Genomic DNA, 21,772 nt, shown 5'->3' on the forward strand with positions numbered 1-21,772 from the left:
TTACTATAGCAAATCACAAGAACAGGCTTTACAATAAAATGAAGCAAGTCTTGTTTATTGTTCAACTTAGTGTCCTTTGTCCCCTCTAATTTACACCCAAATTAAATAAAAAAAGAAACACATACCTTTTCTAACACGCTTAACAGGAGTTCCTGTTCCAGTTCTTTTAAAATGTTGCATTTTGTCACTTGTTGCTATCTGTTCTGGTGAAACAACATGACGGGCTTCATAGCTCAATCCAGCTCTGTGAAGATGCCCTCTGACATGATTGGACAATCCAACACCTGTTTCAAAGGTTGCTGGGCAGTATGGGCAGGACTTCTTTTCAAGCGACAAATCAGTCCAATGGAAAACTGAATTATGTTTTGGCAATGCTGATCCTATGTTTTCTAAATTCTGAGGATCATGCAGCTCATGGAGGAAGTTACTACCCTCAGCATCTTCGTAATATTCAAAATAAAAACCATCATTCTGCTCATAACTAAGCGAAGATTTATCAACAGTTTCGTGATCTTCCATTTTACCTTTGAATATGGGGAATAGGCTTACATGCTCCTGATTAATATCACTGTAAGATTCGTCCTCCACAGACTGTGTAGTGTAATCACATAGTTCAACATTATCCCATGAACTTTCATCCTCCGTTTCATAGCTGTCTTTTTTTTCAGCAGAGTTAAGTTTCTGTAAAACAACAACAGTCATTTTATGCAGAAAATCTGGATAGCAATCCAAATCATTTCCTGTAACAGAGCCTTCCCTCTTGGATTCTTTAACTACTCTTTTTACAGCTACATGCCTACGACCTTTATAGCCTTTTGCCCTTTTGCAATCAAGATTATCTGAATCCACGACAAAACAATTATTATGGGGACTTCTATGTAAAGAACTGACAGAGTTGGACTCTTCCTTTTTTAAATGCAAAGGATAAGAGTCACTAGATTTTTTAATCATCCTGTAGTTTTCATATTTGTGTCTATATAAATAATTACTGCTTTTGACACTAGCTTTCTGCTTTGCTGCTTGATGAAAACATTTAGGTTTCTGGTCAATGCTATTTCTAATCAAAAAGGTCTTGTTTGTAGAATTTAGATTGCACACACTTACAGATGACTGTGAAACACTTTTCCGGGCCTTCTGTATCCTGTAGGGTCTCTTGTGAAGTTTGGTGAAGTTACTGGACTGTGAAGTAGAGCCAAAAGATCTTTTTACATCCTGTTTTAAAACTGAGTTTTTTGGAAACGTAGATTGTTTCATCAACTGTTTTGTCCTGCTACCAAAATCTAAAGATTCTTCTATAATGCTGCCTTTCCTCTTTTCTAGTCTAAGATGGCTACCAAAGGGATCGATGCAAGATGTTGGATGCAGGTATTCCATGTGTTTTTTTAAAATGCTTCTAGCTGAAGTTGTAAATGGACACATCTTACACATGTACGTTGATGACTTTTTTGAGGATCCTAAATATGGATCTTTCATGGATGCCTTTTTCTGTGATTTCCTCTGGGACATGTCACTACCAATAATGGAACATTTGACTACTGCTCCATGAGCAATCCCTCGATGGCATTCAAGTTCATTTTCTGTCACAGCCATGAAATTGCATTCTTCACAGCAATAATATCTTTTATCTTTTTCATGGGTCTTTGCATGCTGCACAAACGTTTTGGGACAATTAGTACCAAATACACATTGGGGACACTGTAACCGTGCACTCCTACCCTCATCCTGAAGTTCTTTAAGCTCACGGATTTCTTCCATCAGTTTCTGCCTTCTTTCCTGGTGAATTATCATATGTTTAAGAAGTGAATTACGATCTCGAAATGTCCTTCCACATTCCCTACATGCATAGGGCCTTGGGACATTGAGATGTCGGAAATGGCTGTTCCCATCTAAATGGTACATCATATGCCTATGCAGATGTTTCTTCTCCCTAAAATTCACATTGCACTTTGTACAGGGATAAAATGATGGTTCATCAGTACTGAAAGTAGATGGTGATTCAGAATCATTCTGTTCACATTTATTTTTTAAAGTATTGGAAAGAAAAGTGCTAGTGTGAACAGGAGAAGCATCTTCTGCACAGCTACCAGTGGGACTATAAATGAGTTGTTGGATAGCATCAACAGCTTCCAGCTCTTCATCTGTGCATTCAGGCTTTACTTTACTCAATGAATATTTTTGTGGTTCTACCATTTGTAGCTCTTCGTTCTGTTCTAAGAAGTCAACACTTAGCAGTTTTGATTTACTAGGAATATAACTGGCATCACCAAAACAGTCTTCAGTATAGCGTGTTATTTTACTAACATCCATTTTTCTTTTTCTCTTTTTTTCTAAACCTACTTTACAGTGAATTGGAGACTTCTCTATTGTTTCTTCATTTGTCATAAGAAACTGTATAAACTCTTTTTGTGGATCCCAGGTGGGATCACATCCCGATCTGAAACCACCTGTACCTGAGGAAATGCCTGTTAATGTATCAACACAATCATCTTTTACCAATAAATTTTTATCACCCTCACAAACTTCTACTTGGCCTACTAAAGTGCTATCTACACTATTACCTACTGATTTCTGTGAATCACAACCAATTGAAGCAGAGGTAGGTAGATTTTTAATGGAATGAGTCATGTTCTTAGCATGTGCTACATCAGGTAACAAAAATAAAACTTGGTGCTGATTTGATTTTTGTGTTGTACTCTTTGCAGGCAGCTGAAGGTCTTGAACCACTGTCAAAGTTGAGCAGGAATCTGTATGATGACCTACGGGCTGTCCAGTGGTTAATGAAACACTGCCTTTATTCATAATGGAAGTCTTAGTTGAGGTGGAGTGTGAAACTGGTCCATTAACAGCAGTTCCTCTAGACAAGATAAAGTTTTCACTAGAAACAGTAGGAGCACCAGTGTGTATAAATAGAGAAGTCTGGCCTCCACTTAAGGCTTTTTCAGATCTGTCCCTTGATAGCTCCTCAGGCAGAGTCAGTGTATTGTTCTTCTGAAATGACGTGTCGCTCTCTTGTGATTTAGGAATGCCACCTTCTTCCTCAGATATGAAATTATCATCACACAGAATTTCTTCTTCTTCTTCTTTAGCACCAGTGACTTCAGTATTTATCTCTAAGTCATCCATGTTGCTGGTCTGTCCATTAAGCACATTTAGACTAAAAAAAACAAGAAAAGAATCAGGCAATCACAGAGATAAAGTGTCAATTTTAATGTACAACTTTTTCCAGGAACAGCCTTCTTCACACTGCAATCAGAAAAAATAAGTTTTGAATAAGAATATGCATTTTTAACAAGTTTAAGACATTCAAGACATGTTTAAAATTAATAAATGAAGCAATCAAAAACTACATTTTTTGCTATGGCACATTACCTACAAAAATACCAAACATCTACAAGCAAGATGGAAAAAAATACGATTAACAAAAGCTGCGCAAATACATTCTACATGCACAGTAACATGAACCCAGAGTTTATCTTTAGTTGCTTTCTAGAGGCAAAACAAGTTAGCAGTAAAAGCTATCCAGATGTCTGCTAATCATTTTAGTGACTTTTTTTTAAACTATACTTCCATTTAGCACCTAGGAAATAAACTAATCTTTACATAACTCAAGGTATCACTTTTTTCAATGTGCTTGTATACAACTGACATAATGATGCACACAAGTTTGTAGAGTGTTTACTTTGGTATTAATTGAGAAAACACATAACTAGCCCAATTTTGAACATATGATTACTAATGGAAACGGCAAAGAATCAAACTAGAGTTAATCAAATTAGAGTTTCAAATTAGAGTTGTGCTAAAAGGAGTCATTATCTAGACTCTTTGAATTAAAATGTTATAACTCACAACAAATATCCATGGCTCCTTGCAATGGTCCTTCACTGAAATCAAGGAAGACCACGCTTGACATCCTTTTTTCCTAAGGAGAGAAAACAAGCTGCTTAAAGGACACCATTTTCATCTTTTTACATCACACATTAAAATGAGTTTAGAATTACTATTAATTTTTCAATTCAACATCATGACAGTTATCCATACAATTCAAAGCTAGCCATCACTTAATGGAAACTGTCTGCTACTGTGCTTGTTTTGTTTCAAATCAGCAAAAAGACAAAAATAAAATAATTTCATCTCCTAAAAGTTTGTAAGAAACAAACCTTAATATGCCATGACTTTTTTTAACCATTTAGAAGAAAAAATAAACCATATTTGGAGTACAAATATAATGGAAAAAACTTACTGCAAGAAGTTAAAACATTGTTTTCTTTGCTACCCAACTACTGAATTACCCAATTTAGAAATATGGTTTTATTCTATGTCAGCTGCGTAATAAACATTTAATATATAAGAAACAACACTATATTATTATATTAGTTATAACATGCCCTTACGCAAATGTTCTACTAGAAAGGCCACATATTTATCTTCCTATTTCTTAGACTTCTGAATTTCTTTGCTGTTTTCAGGTGGGCCAGTTTCTACCACAATAAAGACCTCTAATAAGATCATATTCAAAGCTTTCACCCTAAAATGGTGATAACGCACCACCCAGCATGTGTCTTTACATCACAAGTTAGAAATGGGCAGTGCAAACCTGCACTAAAAATCGGTAAAGCGAAATTTAAAGGAGGGAAAGCTCCAAGGATGCACAATTACTCCAATGATTTTATCACTGAATAGTGTAAGCATCATATTATATTTGCAATGGAGTATAAAAATGTTCACAAAAAGTTCAGAAGAAATATTGTAAGTCAGTTTTGCCTGCAAGATGGTGCATTTTCCCCATTTTGCTACTGCAGTAGTAGACAAATGTATGCTGTCAATTTGAGAGCCTATATTAGCTTTTCTCAACAGGAAGCAATGTCGCTAACGAAGTGGTAAATTCAGTGTTAATGAGTGGCTTCACTGTTACCACCTCTGAGGTAAAACCCTCCATGTTCCAAGTTCCACCCATCTGTTCTGGTGTTAGGGGTTCAGAGGAAGAACAGACGCTTCCCATTTAAAGCAACCTCATTGGTACCCCCTGAACAGCAGGGAGGCAAACTGAGAACATCGTGCCTGCTTGGAGATTGCAACCCTCATTATCAGAATGGCTCCTGAAAACTTTTCACAGGTTTATGTGATGAAGACAAAACCATGTTGCTCCACATACAAAAAACATATGTTGACTTTAAATATTAGTGTTAAAGCTTGAGCTAAAACAAGGTGGATAGGGCACCACACAACCACCTCGAACTTGAGAGTCCCTTCAAAACTATCATGAACAAGAAACATTACATAGTGCAATCATATAAGAGATTCGTTTCCGTATTGTGTGTTTATGGAGATTGTGAACTATTCCATATGGATCTGATTAGAAGATTTCTATGGTAATACAGCTGTCCCTACAGATTTCAGGCTTTGAATTAAGCCTGAAATGCTTATCATATTGATAATATCACTGTTACATTTTAATCATTTTCTGCTAATTATCTTTTTTTTTTTTCCCCCCAGCTATCAGGGTGGTACAATTCACTATTATATGCACAGGACAACATGAAGAAGTTATAACAGCATGGTACTAAAGAAAACATATAAAATATATTCGCAAGTAACAGTAATTTAGAGCATTGTGATAACAGTGAGTCACATGCAATACATGTGTAGAAAATTACTCAGTAGCAATGATTCCACACAATACCATTATTTTTGAGGAAATCATTAACTTGTACCACATTCAGGAAGCCTACCACCCAAACTGAAACACTACCTAAACCTGAACATGTTGGGAGGAAAAAAAAGGAAGAAAATCAAAGACTGTAGCAACTAACATTTAATCAAGGCTATACAATATTCTTTGCATATTTCCATCGCTGTTTTGTAAGTATTGTTTTCTATACCACACCACAGATGCACACAATATTAATCCTCTCGAAATGCATGGTAAGTAAATCCTTAGTGTAGTTGAAAAAATAAACTTCAAGTTTAAACTTGAAATTTAATATCGCAAATAGTGTTTGTTATACCACGGCAAACACCATACAGTTGAGTTATTTTTTTTATTTAAGCACATAGTGCAATATACATTGGACATAAGTGCAGAAGAGCAATGCTCAAAAAGCCTACACAAGCATACACAATTCCAGGCTCATACTATTGAAACACTTTATCTAAAAGGCCAAATTCTATTCAATTATTTTAGCTAAACCTGTAATCACTGTCACACAGTAAACAGTTATTTTTAATTTACACGATACATTGTTTATTATAGTGGAATTATTTCATATTCAAGAGTAAAACCCAACCAATTATTTAGCCAACTTCCACCCTGACTTAATTAACTACTTTTAAATTTACATATTAAATTTTTAAATATTGTTTTTCTTCATAAAATATCAGTTTCAAATCATAATGAGTTTTGCAGATATGACTGCCTGTGGCCAGATACTCTAAGCGTTAAAAAAGTGTAAGGTCAGATCTGTCTTCAAGCTGACAGATCATCATTTAAATGCCTTAAGCTAATCTTATTGTCTCAAAAATCTTGAACATCAGTATTTTTGCAAACTATCAGCACTTGCTATAACACCCTTACTACACTACATCTTGAGGTTACTACAGAAAAAATGAGGTGATAATTGCATATTAACATAATTATTCGGTAATCCCTCTCAGCAAGCTTCCCAGGTCACTCAGTAATTCAGATTAGATGCAACCTTCCTGTCATCAGATCGATGCTGTCCACTTTCTGTTCATTAAGAATTCTTTTTGATAGGAACGTACTTAATTCCACTGTTCTATGTACATTATTAATTGTATTTATTAAAAGTAGGTTTATGACATTTCCAGGTTCCTGTTTCATAATGACAACCTTTGCTATGTAGTAGTGTCACACACCAAATTTCATGCCTTCATGCAATACTAGTTCATTAAAGCTTATGCTCCAACACTAAGTGCGTTATGCTGTTGCCTACTAGCAGTTATAGCTAGATGTTTGTCAATTTCTGTTACAAAAAAACACCTTATCTTACACAGATTTACAATAGATTCAAGAGCACATGGGAGGTGAAAAATTCAGATGGAAAAAATTGATTGAGTTTGTGAAAAGCATGAAGTGTTTTTATGCATTTTGATACCAAATTTCATAGTCACAGTGACTATTAAGTGGCACAAAAACTTAAAAGCCATCTCCTGAATGGACTGAATTTACTCAGCCTAAATTAACTAAAGAAACAAATTATTTCAACAGCATCGTAATGAAGGCAAAAAGCTCTATTTGTCCTGTGCCAAGTAATTTGTCGTAAATGAAGTTCTTTAAGCAGATATGTGAATAACCAGGGCACTCAAGATTATTCAAATATTAAAGAGACAGAAAAGGTGTTTCATGCTTCCACTGATTCCATTTAATTTGTTATTTCTTCAAGACTTTGCTATGTAAAGAGAAAACTAACAAACCCCATCTCTTTATCCACAAGCATTCCTGTAATAAAGCTTTTTCAAAAGATAGAAGATACAAAAAATGATGGAACCAGTCACAGATTTTTGAGCAACAAGCGGCAGATCTGAGAGCTTAAGTATGTTATGGCACCAGACTAAAGCAGAAGCTCCTTCCATTTTGCCTCATTTGCAGTCTATTCCTATATTAATGTAGTTATGATCCATGTCAAACATTCTATCAAAAGTGAAATGTTTAAGAACCTTTGGAAAATGAAGGATTATGCAGAGTAAGTTTTACCCAGGTCAACTGAAGGAGGGGGGGGGGGTGAGAAATCCAAAACACTTGCCTCCCAAATAATTAAGTGTATTAGCATAAACTAGCTGCACCTTCAGGGAAAAGTCATCTTTTTGGAGAGCATCTTTTTACGTGAGTAGATAGTGACAAGACAAGGGAGAATGGCTTTAAACTAAAAGAGGGGAAATTTAGATGAAAGGTTAGGAGGAAATTCTTCACTCAGAGGGTGGTGAGGCACTGGAACAGGTTGCCCAGAGAAGCTGTGGATGTCCCATCCCTGGAGGTGTTCAAGTCCAGGCTGGATGAGGCCCTGGGCAACCTGGTCTGGTGGCAGGTGTCCCTGCCCAAGGCAGGGATTGGAACTGGGTGGTCTTTTAAGTTTCATTCCAACCCAAGCCATTCTATGACCTTATTTAGAGAATATCTGGACAATATTTTTGCCTCTTCCATACAACAATTCACACTCTTCATACCTACTGAGTTTTGGGTGTTATCTAACAAGATCAATATCCAAAGCTAATATGATTAGGGTATTTTAATAATTAGAAAAATACCTATTACTAGTTATCCTCTTTATTTAAAAGCTATCTTGATCCACCCCTCAAATGGAAATAGAACTATAAAGCCTGACAACCAAAGGTCAAGTCAGTGACTCACCTTGCCTTCCTCCAGCATGTTTGCAAATTAAGTTGTTGAAAATACATTCCATTCTCCACAGCACAGGTGGAGTGTTCTTAGATTTCCTTACTTAACTTTGAAACCTACAAATTCATCTGAACATTTATGGAACTTAACTTCTGCAGTGAACTGAGGGCTAGTTTAGTATGCACAGCACTTATAAATGCTGCCCTCCCACACCTACTCTACATGCAAGCATATGATTATTACTATAACTAGTCTGAGCAGTTCCACTGAAAACTAAATTTTTCCAATTCCAATGTTTACATGAAAACATAAACATCATAAAGTTCCCATAGCTAATGAGACTCCCATATTGGGTAGTTTTCAAAGCAGCAAGAAAATACACCAACGCAAAACTAAGAATACAAAAGTTACCACCATCCACAGTAACGACAATACTACAACCTGCTATGCATTTTAATATTTCTTTTTAAACTGCACAAATTGCTCCCAATTCCTTAAAAAAGGTAGGAACAAGAAATTATGTAAACCAAAATGTAAAATTCAAAATGAAATTCACCAAGATGTCATATTGCTGTAGAAAAAGTTGACCAAAAAGAAATTTACATTAATACAGGAGTAAATCACACAAAGTTCTCTCCAGGAGCTTGCAAAAGATCAACAGAATTGAAAAAAGATATAACTGTCATTGCTCAAGAATGGAAAATTCCCCACCAGCTTTTAATAGCTAGACAGCCTTACCACAAACAAAAGGTTTCCTGCATAGCCTGTGAGTCAAACTCAAAACTGCTACTGTGTGTGGAAGTCTCAGATTTGAGACAGAAATGTTAATTCTAATTCCTACAGTAGCACTGCAAGTCTTAACAGTACAACTACCATTTACCTCTCTTGTTGACTACCAGAATGTAGAGATTAAACTGATCTCAAACATACTCTTCTGTATTTTTCGTTAATACTGACTCAGTTTGAAACCAATTCAACTATCTGATTTACTTCTCATCTGATCACACATTACCTTAGATTTCTAAGCTATTTCTACTCTAAAACACACGCAACCAACCTCAGTGCAAAGTCTGACATTAATGTCAAACAAAAATACTGCTTCAAGGTATCAGGTGGAAAAAATGAAATAAGATTTTACCTGTATTGCAAAAAATCCAAAACGTTTATGATACAGAATAATCAGAAAGAAATAATTAGTTTCTTAGGAGTAATTTATTTACTAGTTTTTAGGATTCAGAATCTTCTAAACAGCCAACACAAAGACATTAAAGTCTACAAAATTTTTAGGAACTAAAATGCAACCAAGGCAAAAGAAGTTTCTTCATGATGAGAAACTATCAAGTTCAGATCTTCAAGGAAAAATAGGCTGGTATTCCACTAAACCATCAACCTACAAAAAAACCAACTGTCTATTCATTATACTCAGGAACATCAAAAAAACTAATTTTCGTAACACTCATTTACACGAAACTTTGTTACTAGTGAAACAACTTCTTCAAAAGCTGTGTATAAAATAGAAAAAATGTTTCTTTAAAAATGTCAGGCTTTTAGAAACTTGATTTCTGGTCTAGAATGTGTAAGAGTAATATTTTAACATCTCATGTCTGCAAGGCAACAGTTTACAACTGAAGCATGACTATCTTACACTTCAAAAAACATAGAAGAGAATATCATTACTGCCACCAACCATTCTCATTCTTATTTCTTGAATATTGATTTGCTTGGGAAAATAAACCAATTTGTCACAATGAGTTGACAAATGCTAAAATCCAATACTGAAATCAATAAAATAAAAAGCAATATGATACAAGTGTCAAAAGAATCAGATGTATGACTTTCAAAAATATTCTTCTAGTTGTCAGTGCTAATGCAGCAGTTTAAGATGACGTGATCGGCAAAGACTTTTCAAAGTGAATTAGGTATTTCTAAAGAAATGCCTAGCCATTACAAAACCAAGACTTTGAATCTGGTAACTTAAGAAGTTACTTCTTGAGTAGAAACTCCAAAGGCTTCCGTAACTCCCCACAGCATTTGACAGCCCCGTCCATAAAGGATGACCAGCTACTTAAGCCGTCACATTCCTGCAGTTTTATCCAGCTCCTGTTTTCAGTAGCACTAGCAAGGCTGAAGTGGCACTGCCAGTAGTTTCTACTAAAGATGAGAACTGCAATCCAATTACTGAGTTTTCCAAGATGCACAAAGACATGACTAACACTATTCCAGTAACACACAGAGAAGTTTGAAAAATACAGTCTTAATGCTCTGTGATAATACACACCGTTTCTCCTGAAAACTGCTCCCCTACATACTTTTTCACACAGAGATAGTGTCTTTTTCCTTCACACCAATCTCACATGCTCACACCTTTTTACTCTCTAAAGAAACTAAAGGTTTAAGAGAACACACTTTTCATCACATTCACCTCCATTACCTGTGTTATTCAGTCAAATGTATTCTTAGGCCTAAAGTACAGTACCAACAATTGCTTTTATCTAGACACAATAAAACAAATAATTTATTAGCTACTACAGCTACTAGCATTACAAAACAGAAGGTTTACTACTTATAGACTATAATTAAGAAAAAGTCATGCTTGGCTTTTTTTTTTTTTTTTTTAAATCAGGCTGCCAAAAATTTTAGGTTTGTGATTAGTGGTACAAAGTCTAGTTGGTGGCTAGTAACTAGTGTCAATACAGGGCCCAACCCTGTTTGACATCTTTTTAAGTGATGGGGCAGAACGCACCCTCAAGCAAGGTTGCTAACGATACATAACTGGGAGAAGCACCAGAGGGCTGTGCTGCCATTCAGAGGGACCTCAACAGGCTGGAGAATGGGCTGACAGAAACCTCATGAACCTCAATAAAGCAAAGTGTGAAGTTCTGCACCATGTATCACACTGTGCACTAGCACATGCTGGAAAGCAGCTTTGCAGAGAAGTACCTGTGCCCTTGTGGCAAAGGTAGCCAATGGCACTGCATTCGGAGGACTGCTGCCAGTATGCTAAGGGAGGTGATCCTTTCCCTTTACTCTGCACTGGTGAAGCCACGCTTGGAGTCCTACATCCAGTTCTGGGCTCCCCAGTACAAGAGAGACATGGAGCTACCGGAGAGAGTCCCCTGAAGGGCCACTAATTTGATTAAGAGATTGGGGCATCTCGTATGAGGAAAGGCTTACAGAGTGTTTAGCCTAGAAAAGAGAAGACAGTGTGGGATCTCATCCACGTGTGCAAACATCTGAAGGGAGACAGAACTGGACTCTCTTCAGTGGTGTCCAGTGACAGAAAAAGAGGCAAACAGGCACAAACTGACACACGAGTTTCCACCTGAAAATAATTTTTTTTTTTTAAACTGCAAGTGTGACTGGCAGAGGTTGCCCAGAAAGCTTATGGAGTCTCCATCCTTGGAGATATTCAGAAGCCTTCCAGATGTGGTCCTAGGCAAGCTGCTCTAGGTGACCCTGCTTAAGAAGGAAGGTTGGACAAGACCTCTAGAGGTCCCTTCCAACCTCAACTATTCTGTGATTCTGTTTGAGTACACTTTTTCCGCACAGTATCCCAATTCTCACTTACCTTACTCCCCGTTAAGAGTGCTACATACATTCAGACTATTTACTTTTATCTTCTATTGCAAAATATCAGAAATATAAGCATGAGTATTTTAATTAAAAGAAGTTTCCAAACACTAACTTTAGATTTACCATTTTGACAGTTTAAGAAAAGAACAACAAAAAATCAGGTATATAGGAAAAGTGCATTTTCTCTATCCCAAGCTAGGCAGAACAGATTCACAGCAAAACCCTAATTTGATGTCCCTCTCCTCCAGTGTTCCTGTTTTCCAGAGTTCTCTTTCACTAAATAAAGCAATATTATTATTCTGAAATTTATAAACCTGCATTTTCTAAGTTCCTCCTCATTTTCTATTAATATTTCTACTATTCAGGACTTTCCACAACTGTTACAATTACTTTTTCCATAGGATGAATCCCCTCTTATAGGCCACAATTTGCTTTGATGCCTTTTTGATGTGTCACACCTCAGAGAGGCCTAAGGATGCTAGATTCTCAGTGTCAGCTTTTCAGGCAATACAAGAAAAGTACTTCCTCATCATCCAGCCCATTCCCATCAGTAATGCACTTTTGTAACTGCAGTCACAGTGAGTGAGAAATTTCACAAAGACAACATGTTTAGGAAAGTACATGCTTTCTTACGGGCTCTAGTACCACCACTACAGTACTCAGAGGAAAAAAATAAATAAAAAAAGAATATGAAAGACCTGCTGTCATTGCAGAAGATTTTGGCTTGCAAAGAAGAGAAAGTCGTCTCAACATGTAGCCATATACTGTCAAATTACTTTGCTATATGTTCGAATTATGCTTTTCTTAGCAGCAAAGCCAATTTAAGTGACTCCTGCCTTCCTCTACTCCTCCACATTTCTTCTTCCAGTTTATCAACAATTTCATTACCTAGCGTAAAAGGCTGGCATATACACTGCTGAATCGGCACAACTGACAGGCAACAACTAAGAGTAAGGGCACAAACTTTTACTAGCTTTGTTGACAGAAAAATCTAATGGAGAATCCTTTCCTAAAACTTGCATCAATAAAAAGTGAAAATGCAGAGAATTTTGTCACTCCCATATTTATCTGCAAACGACATTATAAGGAACACTACTAATGAAGCAATTTTATGCTCTAAAAGTACTTGAAGTATACTATTCAAAGTAAAATGCTAGAAGTAAATGCTACAATAATTCAACTAGGGAACATTAAGTATTACAACTTCTGAGAATACTACTGACATAAGAAATTACCTTAAATTACATGTTAGACATTATAGCTAGATTTTCTATGAAGACATACAAACACAAATCCTTTCATTAGGTTAAACAAGAAGCATTTTCATTTCTAAAACTCATCTCTAACTTTTATAAAACTCAAAACAAACCTACTCTCCTTTAAACCATAGTTCTACAGATTCAAAGCCAGTTTATTTGTTCAGAAACAAGTCATTCTTAAGCCAAGTACTGCCACCAAGTGGTGGTGAAATTTCATATGCAAATCTAATGATTCCCCAAATGCAGAGCTCACAGAACTAAAAATGTTTTCCCTGGTGCCAAATAAGTGACTGATGGTGTACTAAGAAAAAGACTTAAAACTAATCAGTCAAAGCAGAACTGCAGATTTTTCATAGTGAAATCGAAAACCAACTTTTAATTTAAAACAAAGTTTTTTCCTACAATTAGGCCCTTTTAGTCTGACACCTTTTGTGAGCAATGGGGAAAGAGCTTTCTTCCACTACAAATCCAATACACATAAGCCAAATGACTCTAATAATTAGCTGTTTTCCATAACTCTGTGCAAACCCCTAGTGATTACAACTATATGGCCACAGAAGTCGTATTTTCAGGGTACTCTCAAATTTCAGAGAAAGTCAAATTCAGTAACTGAAGCGGCTCCCCCTCCTGACTTTTAGTATAGAAACATCCAGCATTTTATTTGAACAAGCTTTACCCTTTGTTAATATGTAAAGAACACAGACATACTATTTTAATTTCATTTAACCATTTTGACAGGAATATTTCTCAAATTCATTAAGCTTATATTGTTAGTTATCTGCACAAGTTATTCCTGAGGTGTTACACCCAAAGATCATTGATGAGAACACTGCACAACAACAACATGATGCCACATAACAGATTTCCAGTACAACTTTCTTAAAGACATTAAAACAGTTTAGCTCAATTTTATTGACATATATCTTAAAATATTACACACCATTCAACTTTGGGGAGAATTCTAACTTTATTTCCCATTACACTGAAAAAAAGTGGTAATTATTTTTCTCCCAGCATGTTTTGAGACATAGTTAGCAATTTCTTATTTTTTTTCCTCTGAAAACCATTTTACTGCACACATCTTAATAGCATCACAAGTTCTAGAATTTTACCTTCTGCTGACATACTTACCCCTTAAAGCATACTATCTTTCCCAATTACAAAAATACTTCTTCCTCAAATAAACACTCTGCTTTTACTCATTTGCTTTAGAACTTCAGTGTAATGAATGACATTTAGTGACCCATAACCAGGCAAACTGGTTCTAATCAACCTCTATATTCTTTCAGTGATCAAAGGTTAAGAAGCTAGCGAGATGGTAAACGACAGTGTGAACAAAGGCCAAAAACTCTCTTGTGTTTTTTTAGATTAAGATGAAAATATTCTGTCCACTTGGAGACTGTTATCATCCTTACTTGCAAATGTATGAAATTGAGTTTTTAGGAGACCTGCAGCTGTATAACATTGAAATTATACTTCCAACTGATAAGAAATGTAAAGTCAGTCCCCTAATAAATGTTTGGATTTTTGTTGGTTTTTGTTGTTGTTGTTTTAAGTTATTACTGTAAGTAATTTATGGCAGAAAAGCCTTCATAGTAACCAAGACAATCTGAACAGTAACATAAATTGTGTAAGATTCCTGCCTGAACCAAAGCAAAATAAATCAGGCATGCCCTAATTTATCCCGTGCCTATGACGTAAACTATGTAACCTATGTAGCTGATGTAACCTATCCTTCAACACCTGTGGTAGTATTAATCATTTATTACGTTTTCTGCTTTTAGGTAAAGCAATATTAAATACATTCAAGACAGCTTCTGGGAACAAGTGTGGTTTTGCCTGAGGTCTCAATTGGTTAAAACTTATCCTCACTCCACAAACAATTATAGAAAAATTCAGCACAATTATCTATCCGCTGTAAACTTTCCTGTTACATAAAAGTGTGACCCATTATACTGTTAACACACTGAGACAGATTATTTTTTCTTAACTTTCACCCATATTTAAAAGAAGATAGGTCCTCCTATGGAGCTCAAAAGACGCAATCTGGAACTTGGAAAACCTAAGAACAAAGGCCACAGTGACCCCAATAAGGGACATTCACTGTTTGTAAATAGTATCTTACACTTGTGTATTTTTAACTGACAATAGGTTTTTTGATTTCCATAAGTCAGACTATCTTAGTATCTACATTTGCAATTAGGAAAACAAGTGATTGCAATTAAAGCAAAAAATTCTAAATTCGTTACTCACATAAAGAAAACTTGCATAGAAAGCACACTTTCAGTCATTAGGAAATGCCTTCTTGTAAAGTATACAAGATGTTTGAGTGAATCATTAAATCACATTTTCAACTAGTGCTTTAAGTGACATAAGCTTATGTGAAAGGCCAAGCCTGCACTGAATTGCGTGAGTTAAGTTCATTGTTTAGAAGTCTACAAGACACTGCAGTGACTACACTAATGAGTGGAGACAGAAGACACACAGTTGGTAAGTACAGGCTTCGTTAAAATATTTCAGAGTTGTCCTTTCTGCCATTCTCCAAATCTTCTTCAGCTCTGCTACGTTGCTTTTCAGTCACAGGATTAAACTAGCACCAAGCTTCAATACAGTTTGTTCGTACCATAGCACAGCATTGCAAATTCATATAAATGGATATTTGTTTTTTGGTTTGTTCCCTGATAATAGGTACTATTTTCATTGATTTATTGACTATTCAATTGTCATTTTCATAGTTCCATCAGAACCTCAAGATCTCCTCCAATCAATAACAATATTGATTAACTGTCATCATACTGTTTGCATATATTCTTTCACATTTTTCTGTCCTCTTGCTGTGTATGCAAGAATACATACAGGCTTTCTCCTCAGAGACCAGCTTAATTCTATTCTACATAGCTAACCACAATTAAGATGAAAGGTCTTTGTAATTTCATTCAGAAGATTGATTTCACACTCAAAGAATACAATCAGTCACTTACATGTTACAGACTTCTCAACTAACTTTCTGTATTTAAACCAACAACAAGATACCACATAAATTAAAGGGACAATGTAAGCTAAGTACTAAAAGCATCAGAAGGCACAATGACCAATTTAAACCTTACTGTGAAATGACATCATCTGCCTAGCTAGGATTCTTTTGTTTTAAGCCCAACCTCAGATAAAGAAAATTACTTCCTTTTGCAGAGTTACATTTATTCCTTTTCTCAAAGCAGCACATTCTATAAAGCTGCAATGTCAGTCAAAGGCATAAAACATTCCTCTACACGTAAGTATATGCATACTATAGCAGTATAGCTTATTTTGTAGTTCAGAAGACAATTCATAATTTAAGTCCTGAATCAGTTACACATTATACAAAGAAAAAAAAAGAATTGTTTTCGATTCCTCACGGAGTATTCTGTTAAAAATCAACATTTTACAGTTGACAGTAGTAGCTCTAGAAGTCCTAGCAGAGCAGAAAATACTAACAAAGCAGGTCGTGCCAATTTTAAAATGCACGTACTACATTTTTAAAAGCTATATTAAGTATTAAGTCTAAGATTAGAAATGAAGTACAAGCTCACTTGAGCAGATGGGCTTCCCTCTCACTTGTTCAAAATACAAAGTCACCATGAGCAGCTAAATTCTAAGATGACATACCAGTAAAGAGTGAGCAGAAAACTTGAGAATCCAGCTCTTATTTGCTAAGGAAGCCTGCATACCTAGTTCCATCAAGACCCATGTCTACATTAATGAGAATTTACTGAACTATGCATTCTTACCTAAAGATACTCATGAAAGAGTCAGGCTAAAACAGCTTAAAGCAAATTGCTCTTAGAAGTGTTTAATGTAACTTAATGGAGAAAGATTAATTTTATAGTCCAAAGTATTCCCGAAGCATAACACTAAACAATGTGAAGAGAAGCAAAATCTGTGTTTAGCTAAATTCTGTCTCAAAATAATTATTGTAATTGCGGGGTGTGGACAAGAAGTGTTGAAGTAACAGATTTTTTTCTTTCCCTAAACTGACAGCTTGCAACTGCAAATGGAAACCCAGATTCTACAGTAAGTCTTCATATGCTTTGTCTTACAAATAGCTCCCAAAAGAGCTAAGGACAGGATAGGGAAAAAAAAATCATTATAAAAATTTGCTATTCTGGTAGCTGGTCAGATTTATCACATGGTTATTTATTAATAGTAGAAGTGCAAGTTTAACACACTGTTTTGACAATGCAATGTACATTTTCAGTACTTAGAAACCAGGTAGGTAGTATGCAGGAAACAAAATTAATCTCAAGTACTCATAATTCTGGCTCTCAACAACTAAGAGAATGCCATGATAGCTTTTTGACTATAGTAGTTTGCAGGAAAAAACATAATTGTCATAATAATTTTAAGTACTGGGGAAGAGGGTGTTCCTATTTTTGTATCATAATACTGTATACATAAATCACAGTAATCTAGATACAAGTTGCAATACAATTCATTTTTTCAATGACTTTTTGTCCTGAGTGTTTAGCTGTATGTCTAACAGACCCAAGGAATCCAGGGGAAAAAAAAAAATCTACTCACCTTTGTTTGTTTTATTTGCATTAAGCTGTGAGATCCACTTCCACATTAAAACAAACCTGCAAAGTAAAATGAAAATTTACTGTACAGCTGTCATTGTTTTCTGCTTGTGTTCTGTCACACCAGCCAAGAAAAGCAAAACAAGAAATTCCTACTCACAGATGAATTCTACCAGTTTTGTCTCAGGTTGGAATATCAAAATTCTAGTGTCTTTCTATCAAATAAGCATGATTTTCAAATAACAAGTGTTGTTACTAATCTACCAAGAAACCATATCAAGTATACTTATGCTATTAAACTAAGTGGGTAGAAAAGGGGGAAAAAAGTTGCATGACAAGAAAAGTTCTCCTGCATCCTCTGCCAGTGCCTTCACACTCAGCAATCTTATGTTCACTGAATGGGGAATGAAGCACATAGAGGAAATGGTTACAAATGAAAGCATTTTTCTAACCTTCTTAGCAAAAACTATCAGCATATCTGAAATTAAGTGTTGGACAGTTTTAATACCAGGCCTCATCAACTCCTTGCTTTTCCTAGGAAAAAGTTAACTATCATTTTAACTCTAGCTGGCCCCTTTAAAAATCTTAACCTACTTTGCCTTCATGAAGGCTGATTAATGTCAGATTAAACGGTCTATTTTCAGTTTTTCAGGATCTTCAAAATAACTACACAAGGAAACTTTTCACTTTCTAGTTGGAGGCATCAAGCTACATGACATTTGGAAGATACTCTGAAAGTCACTGAAGTTGCACACGACCAGATTCGGGTACAGCATCTCTGCAGAACTGGTTTATTACCTATGAAGACAACCAGCACACACTTTTCCAGCAGAGGTTATTCATATCTAGACTAAACTCATGTATCTATCACCAGAATTAACTCCGAAGGAGATACGTATTCTCACATACTACCGATTCCTAAGTTTGTCAGCTTTTTCAATCTGAGTTCCCCAGTCAGCCTGTCTCAAAACCACCTGTCTAAATTACAAAGGCAACATAGTTTTCACGGTTCCTGACTCAACTGCAGACCGAATCTTTGCATCGAAAGACTGAGCCCAGACAACCGAAGGAGACCACTGCAGTAATCCAGCAGACTGTAACACTTTTTTCATGGAACACCTTATTCTGGACCTAGCAGTTCAGACTGTTGCATGAAACCAAAAGCCTTAGCCTACATAATCTGGAAAGCATCTACTCCTTAGATAAAGCTTAAATACAGGTATTCTCGAATGTAGTACTCTTTGTTCACAGGGAGCTCACAAAGCACTTCAGAGAGAAAAAAAGCAGGGTTACCCGTTATCTACATCTGGCACAGAAGTAAAGAGAAGGGAACACAGAAGATGGACCATCATAATTAGGATATTGTCCAGCTGAAGGGAAGGTGACAAATTTCACCACGAGACTACCAACAAGCAAACTGCTGAAGGACCAAAGGGCTGGCCACCACAGCCCTGAGTTACAATTCTGCAGGGCCCTTTGAAGTTTAACTCCCCCTTTTGCGATTTCAAAACCTCCAGTGTTCAAAAATCCACCCCACGGGAGACGCCACTTGCAGGGGCATGCAAGTATTTCAGTGCAGGCAATACAACCCGCAGTGAGACACACCGACCTTAGCCCAGACTACTGACAGCATCAAGACTCGCACTGTTGAAAGTGGCCAAGCCTACACTACTTAACCAACACTCACCCCTCAAAGTCCTTCTGCTGTCAAGGAGAATTCCTCTCACTCCAGCACAAACAATCAAATCTTAACACCTACTACTCATTTCAAGGGTGTTGACATTTGAAATAACCAAGCACCTGAAATTCTTTCCCAGTAGATCCAAGAGAGGTAGTTCTCCAAGACTCCTCAGGGAAAGGCGAAGATTTCAAAATCACAAATGCTTTGCCTCTGATTTTTCCTGTCTTAATTCTCATTATCAGGAAAGGAAGTGGAAATGAAAGCAGCTCTCCCTCACCAGGTAATAAAGCAAGCATTAGAGGCGACTGGGAAGCTGGTAAGAAATGCAGTTACAGTGCACTCACCTCGAGGCCTCACACAAGGGAAAAGTGGCCCACAGTAGTAAAAGGACCGCTAAAAAAATGTTATGCTTCTGACCACTGATACGCAGCTAGTCTATTCTCCAGCAGAGAACAGCAAGTAGGAAGAAAACTGCAAAGGCAGAGATGGGCAACACCTTACAGGTACCCCCAGTGATATTAAAGGGACATGGACGGACTCAAAGTGTCTAAAAGTACAAACATTTCTCAAACAATAAATATGAAGTAAGGCTGGTTTGTGGGCAGGGATTTCGCCTTGCCCAGTGGAAAAAAAAAAAGCAGCATATCAATGATACTTCTTTGCATACAACACTGGAAAAAGGCCAAAGCAGGCACAAGTTCTCCAGTTTATATGCAATGACTAAATCACATACACAGATATTGCTCAAAGATAGAAGCACAGTAACTCAAGCATGTGCACACTACAGAAAGAGAGAAAAAGATTCTCAAAAAGCATCTGAGGAGTAAGCTAAAAATATGCAGGCTGTAAATTAATTGTTGATGATCACAACACACCAGTTAAAAAAATGAAATCTTTCTGACTAGCTGGAGATCAGCTCCAAAAGCTTCCATTATACTGCTTTTCCAAGTATACAACAGTTATAGTTGCTACCTCCAAATTCAGGTTCATTAACAACAGTTAAGGTAACTACTTTCCCACCTATACAAATAGAGAACATTTCATCCATGACCCTTGTATCAAGCTCACAGCCATTCACAATACAAGGTTTACATGAAGACAAATAATCTGAGTTCAGACATGAGGTACTTCACAAAACTTGCTCAACTACCCCCTTGGTCATTACCACCGCATTTTATTTTTAAGACTAAATTTGCTTTTGTTCACCTCCTATTCAAGTTATTAGGGTCCTGCTTGCAATAATGAAGTATCTCCTAAATCATGCCCCTCTCTGGGGAGAAGAATTATTCTTAGTATAGATTCTTATGTTTGAGAAACATAAGAATGCAAAGGTGTACAATGAAAAAATAAAATTTGCAGTAATCCTGCTACGAGTTCTGATGCATTTTTCTACCATTTAGTCCTTATCTCTAATAGAAAAATTCTTTCCTAACAGATCTGTAACAACTGATACTTCTACATCTATCCAGGGAAAGACCCTTAACTATCTCTAACCACCACCTTCTCCTGGAAAGGTTGCAGTCAGGAACATAAGGACATAAGGTGTTCTTTTTTTTTGTTGCTGTTTTTTAAAAGTAAGGAGTTATAATGTAATATAAAGCTTGCTTTTGCCTCCATAGCTGCTTTTGGTTAGAGGGGAAGGAAGGAAGACAAAAGAACAAAGTCTAGAATAAACTGTAAGAACTGCTTTTGTTAGTGTAAGATGCAAAAACCACAAAACCAATAGAAGAACAATATAACTATTAAAATGCAAAAACACAGCACAACCTTTGCAGCTGTAGTCTTAACTTCAAGTACTTACAGAGATTAACAAGACTTCACTAGTTGGTTGAGAGGGACATTTACCTTTATTAGGACACTGATGTCCCAGCAATAAGATCTGCTAAATTCAAAGGTGGTGGAGAGATTTGGCAGGAGAAGGGATCGAAATTTCCTTCTAATAGCTGATGCTGCTCTGGAAATCTTCTATAATCTTACAGAAATCTAATAAACCTAACAAGGCAGAAAAAACAGCTAGCAGAAAGCAGAAGTTACAAAAAGCCCAGAAGGCGCTCCAGTTAACACCGCACCCGCAACTACCAAGGATAAAATAATTTTAGAAGAGGACTGAAAAAGGAAAAACCTAGCTGACAGTAGCCTCTTTCAAATCAGTTACTACAGCTGAATACAAACCCAGACTTCCATTTTATCAACAAGTAGTCAGCAATAGCCTCATCTGTACAAAATGTAGCTTCAGCTCTCTGCTAGTAGAAGTGGTTTTGATGCATTTTGATTTCTATTGAAAAGTATAAACCTAACTTAACATTCTGTACTGACAAATATATAGAACTAACATTCAGCGTATACTAAAAAA

General features: G+C 36.3%; 1 protein-coding gene across 15 annotated transcripts in view; it reads right to left on the reverse strand.

Moving 5' to 3' along the window:
- ZNF644 (zinc finger protein 644) overlaps positions 1–21,772 on the reverse strand; it is an 85,148-nt gene that overhangs the window by 15,902 nt on the left and 47,474 nt on the right. For 12 of the 15 annotated variants that reach the window (XM_048066970.2, XM_067001456.1, XM_067001454.1 and 9 more), the window contains 4 exons: positions 17,743–17,798; positions 3,847–3,919; positions 1,105–3,154; positions 126–681 (listed from right to left, as the gene is read on the reverse strand). In XM_048066970.2, coding sequence (XP_047922927.2) covers positions 126–681; positions 1,105–3,123 — 2,575 coding nt within the window. In that variant the 5' untranslated portion in view covers positions 3,124–3,154; positions 3,847–3,919; positions 17,743–17,798. Of the gene's footprint in view, positions 1–125; positions 682–1,104; positions 3,244–3,846; positions 3,920–17,742; positions 17,799–21,772 lie in introns of all 15 variants that reach the window. The other 3 variants (XM_067001463.1, XM_067001465.1, XM_067001464.1) reach the window with 2 other exon arrangements.

The sequence above is a fragment of the Anser cygnoides genome, chromosome 8, assembly GCF_040182565.1.
Source record: "Anser cygnoides isolate HZ-2024a breed goose chromosome 8, Taihu_goose_T2T_genome, whole genome shotgun sequence".
NCBI classification, from domain to species: Eukaryota; Metazoa; Chordata; class Aves; order Anseriformes; family Anatidae; genus Anser; species Anser cygnoides.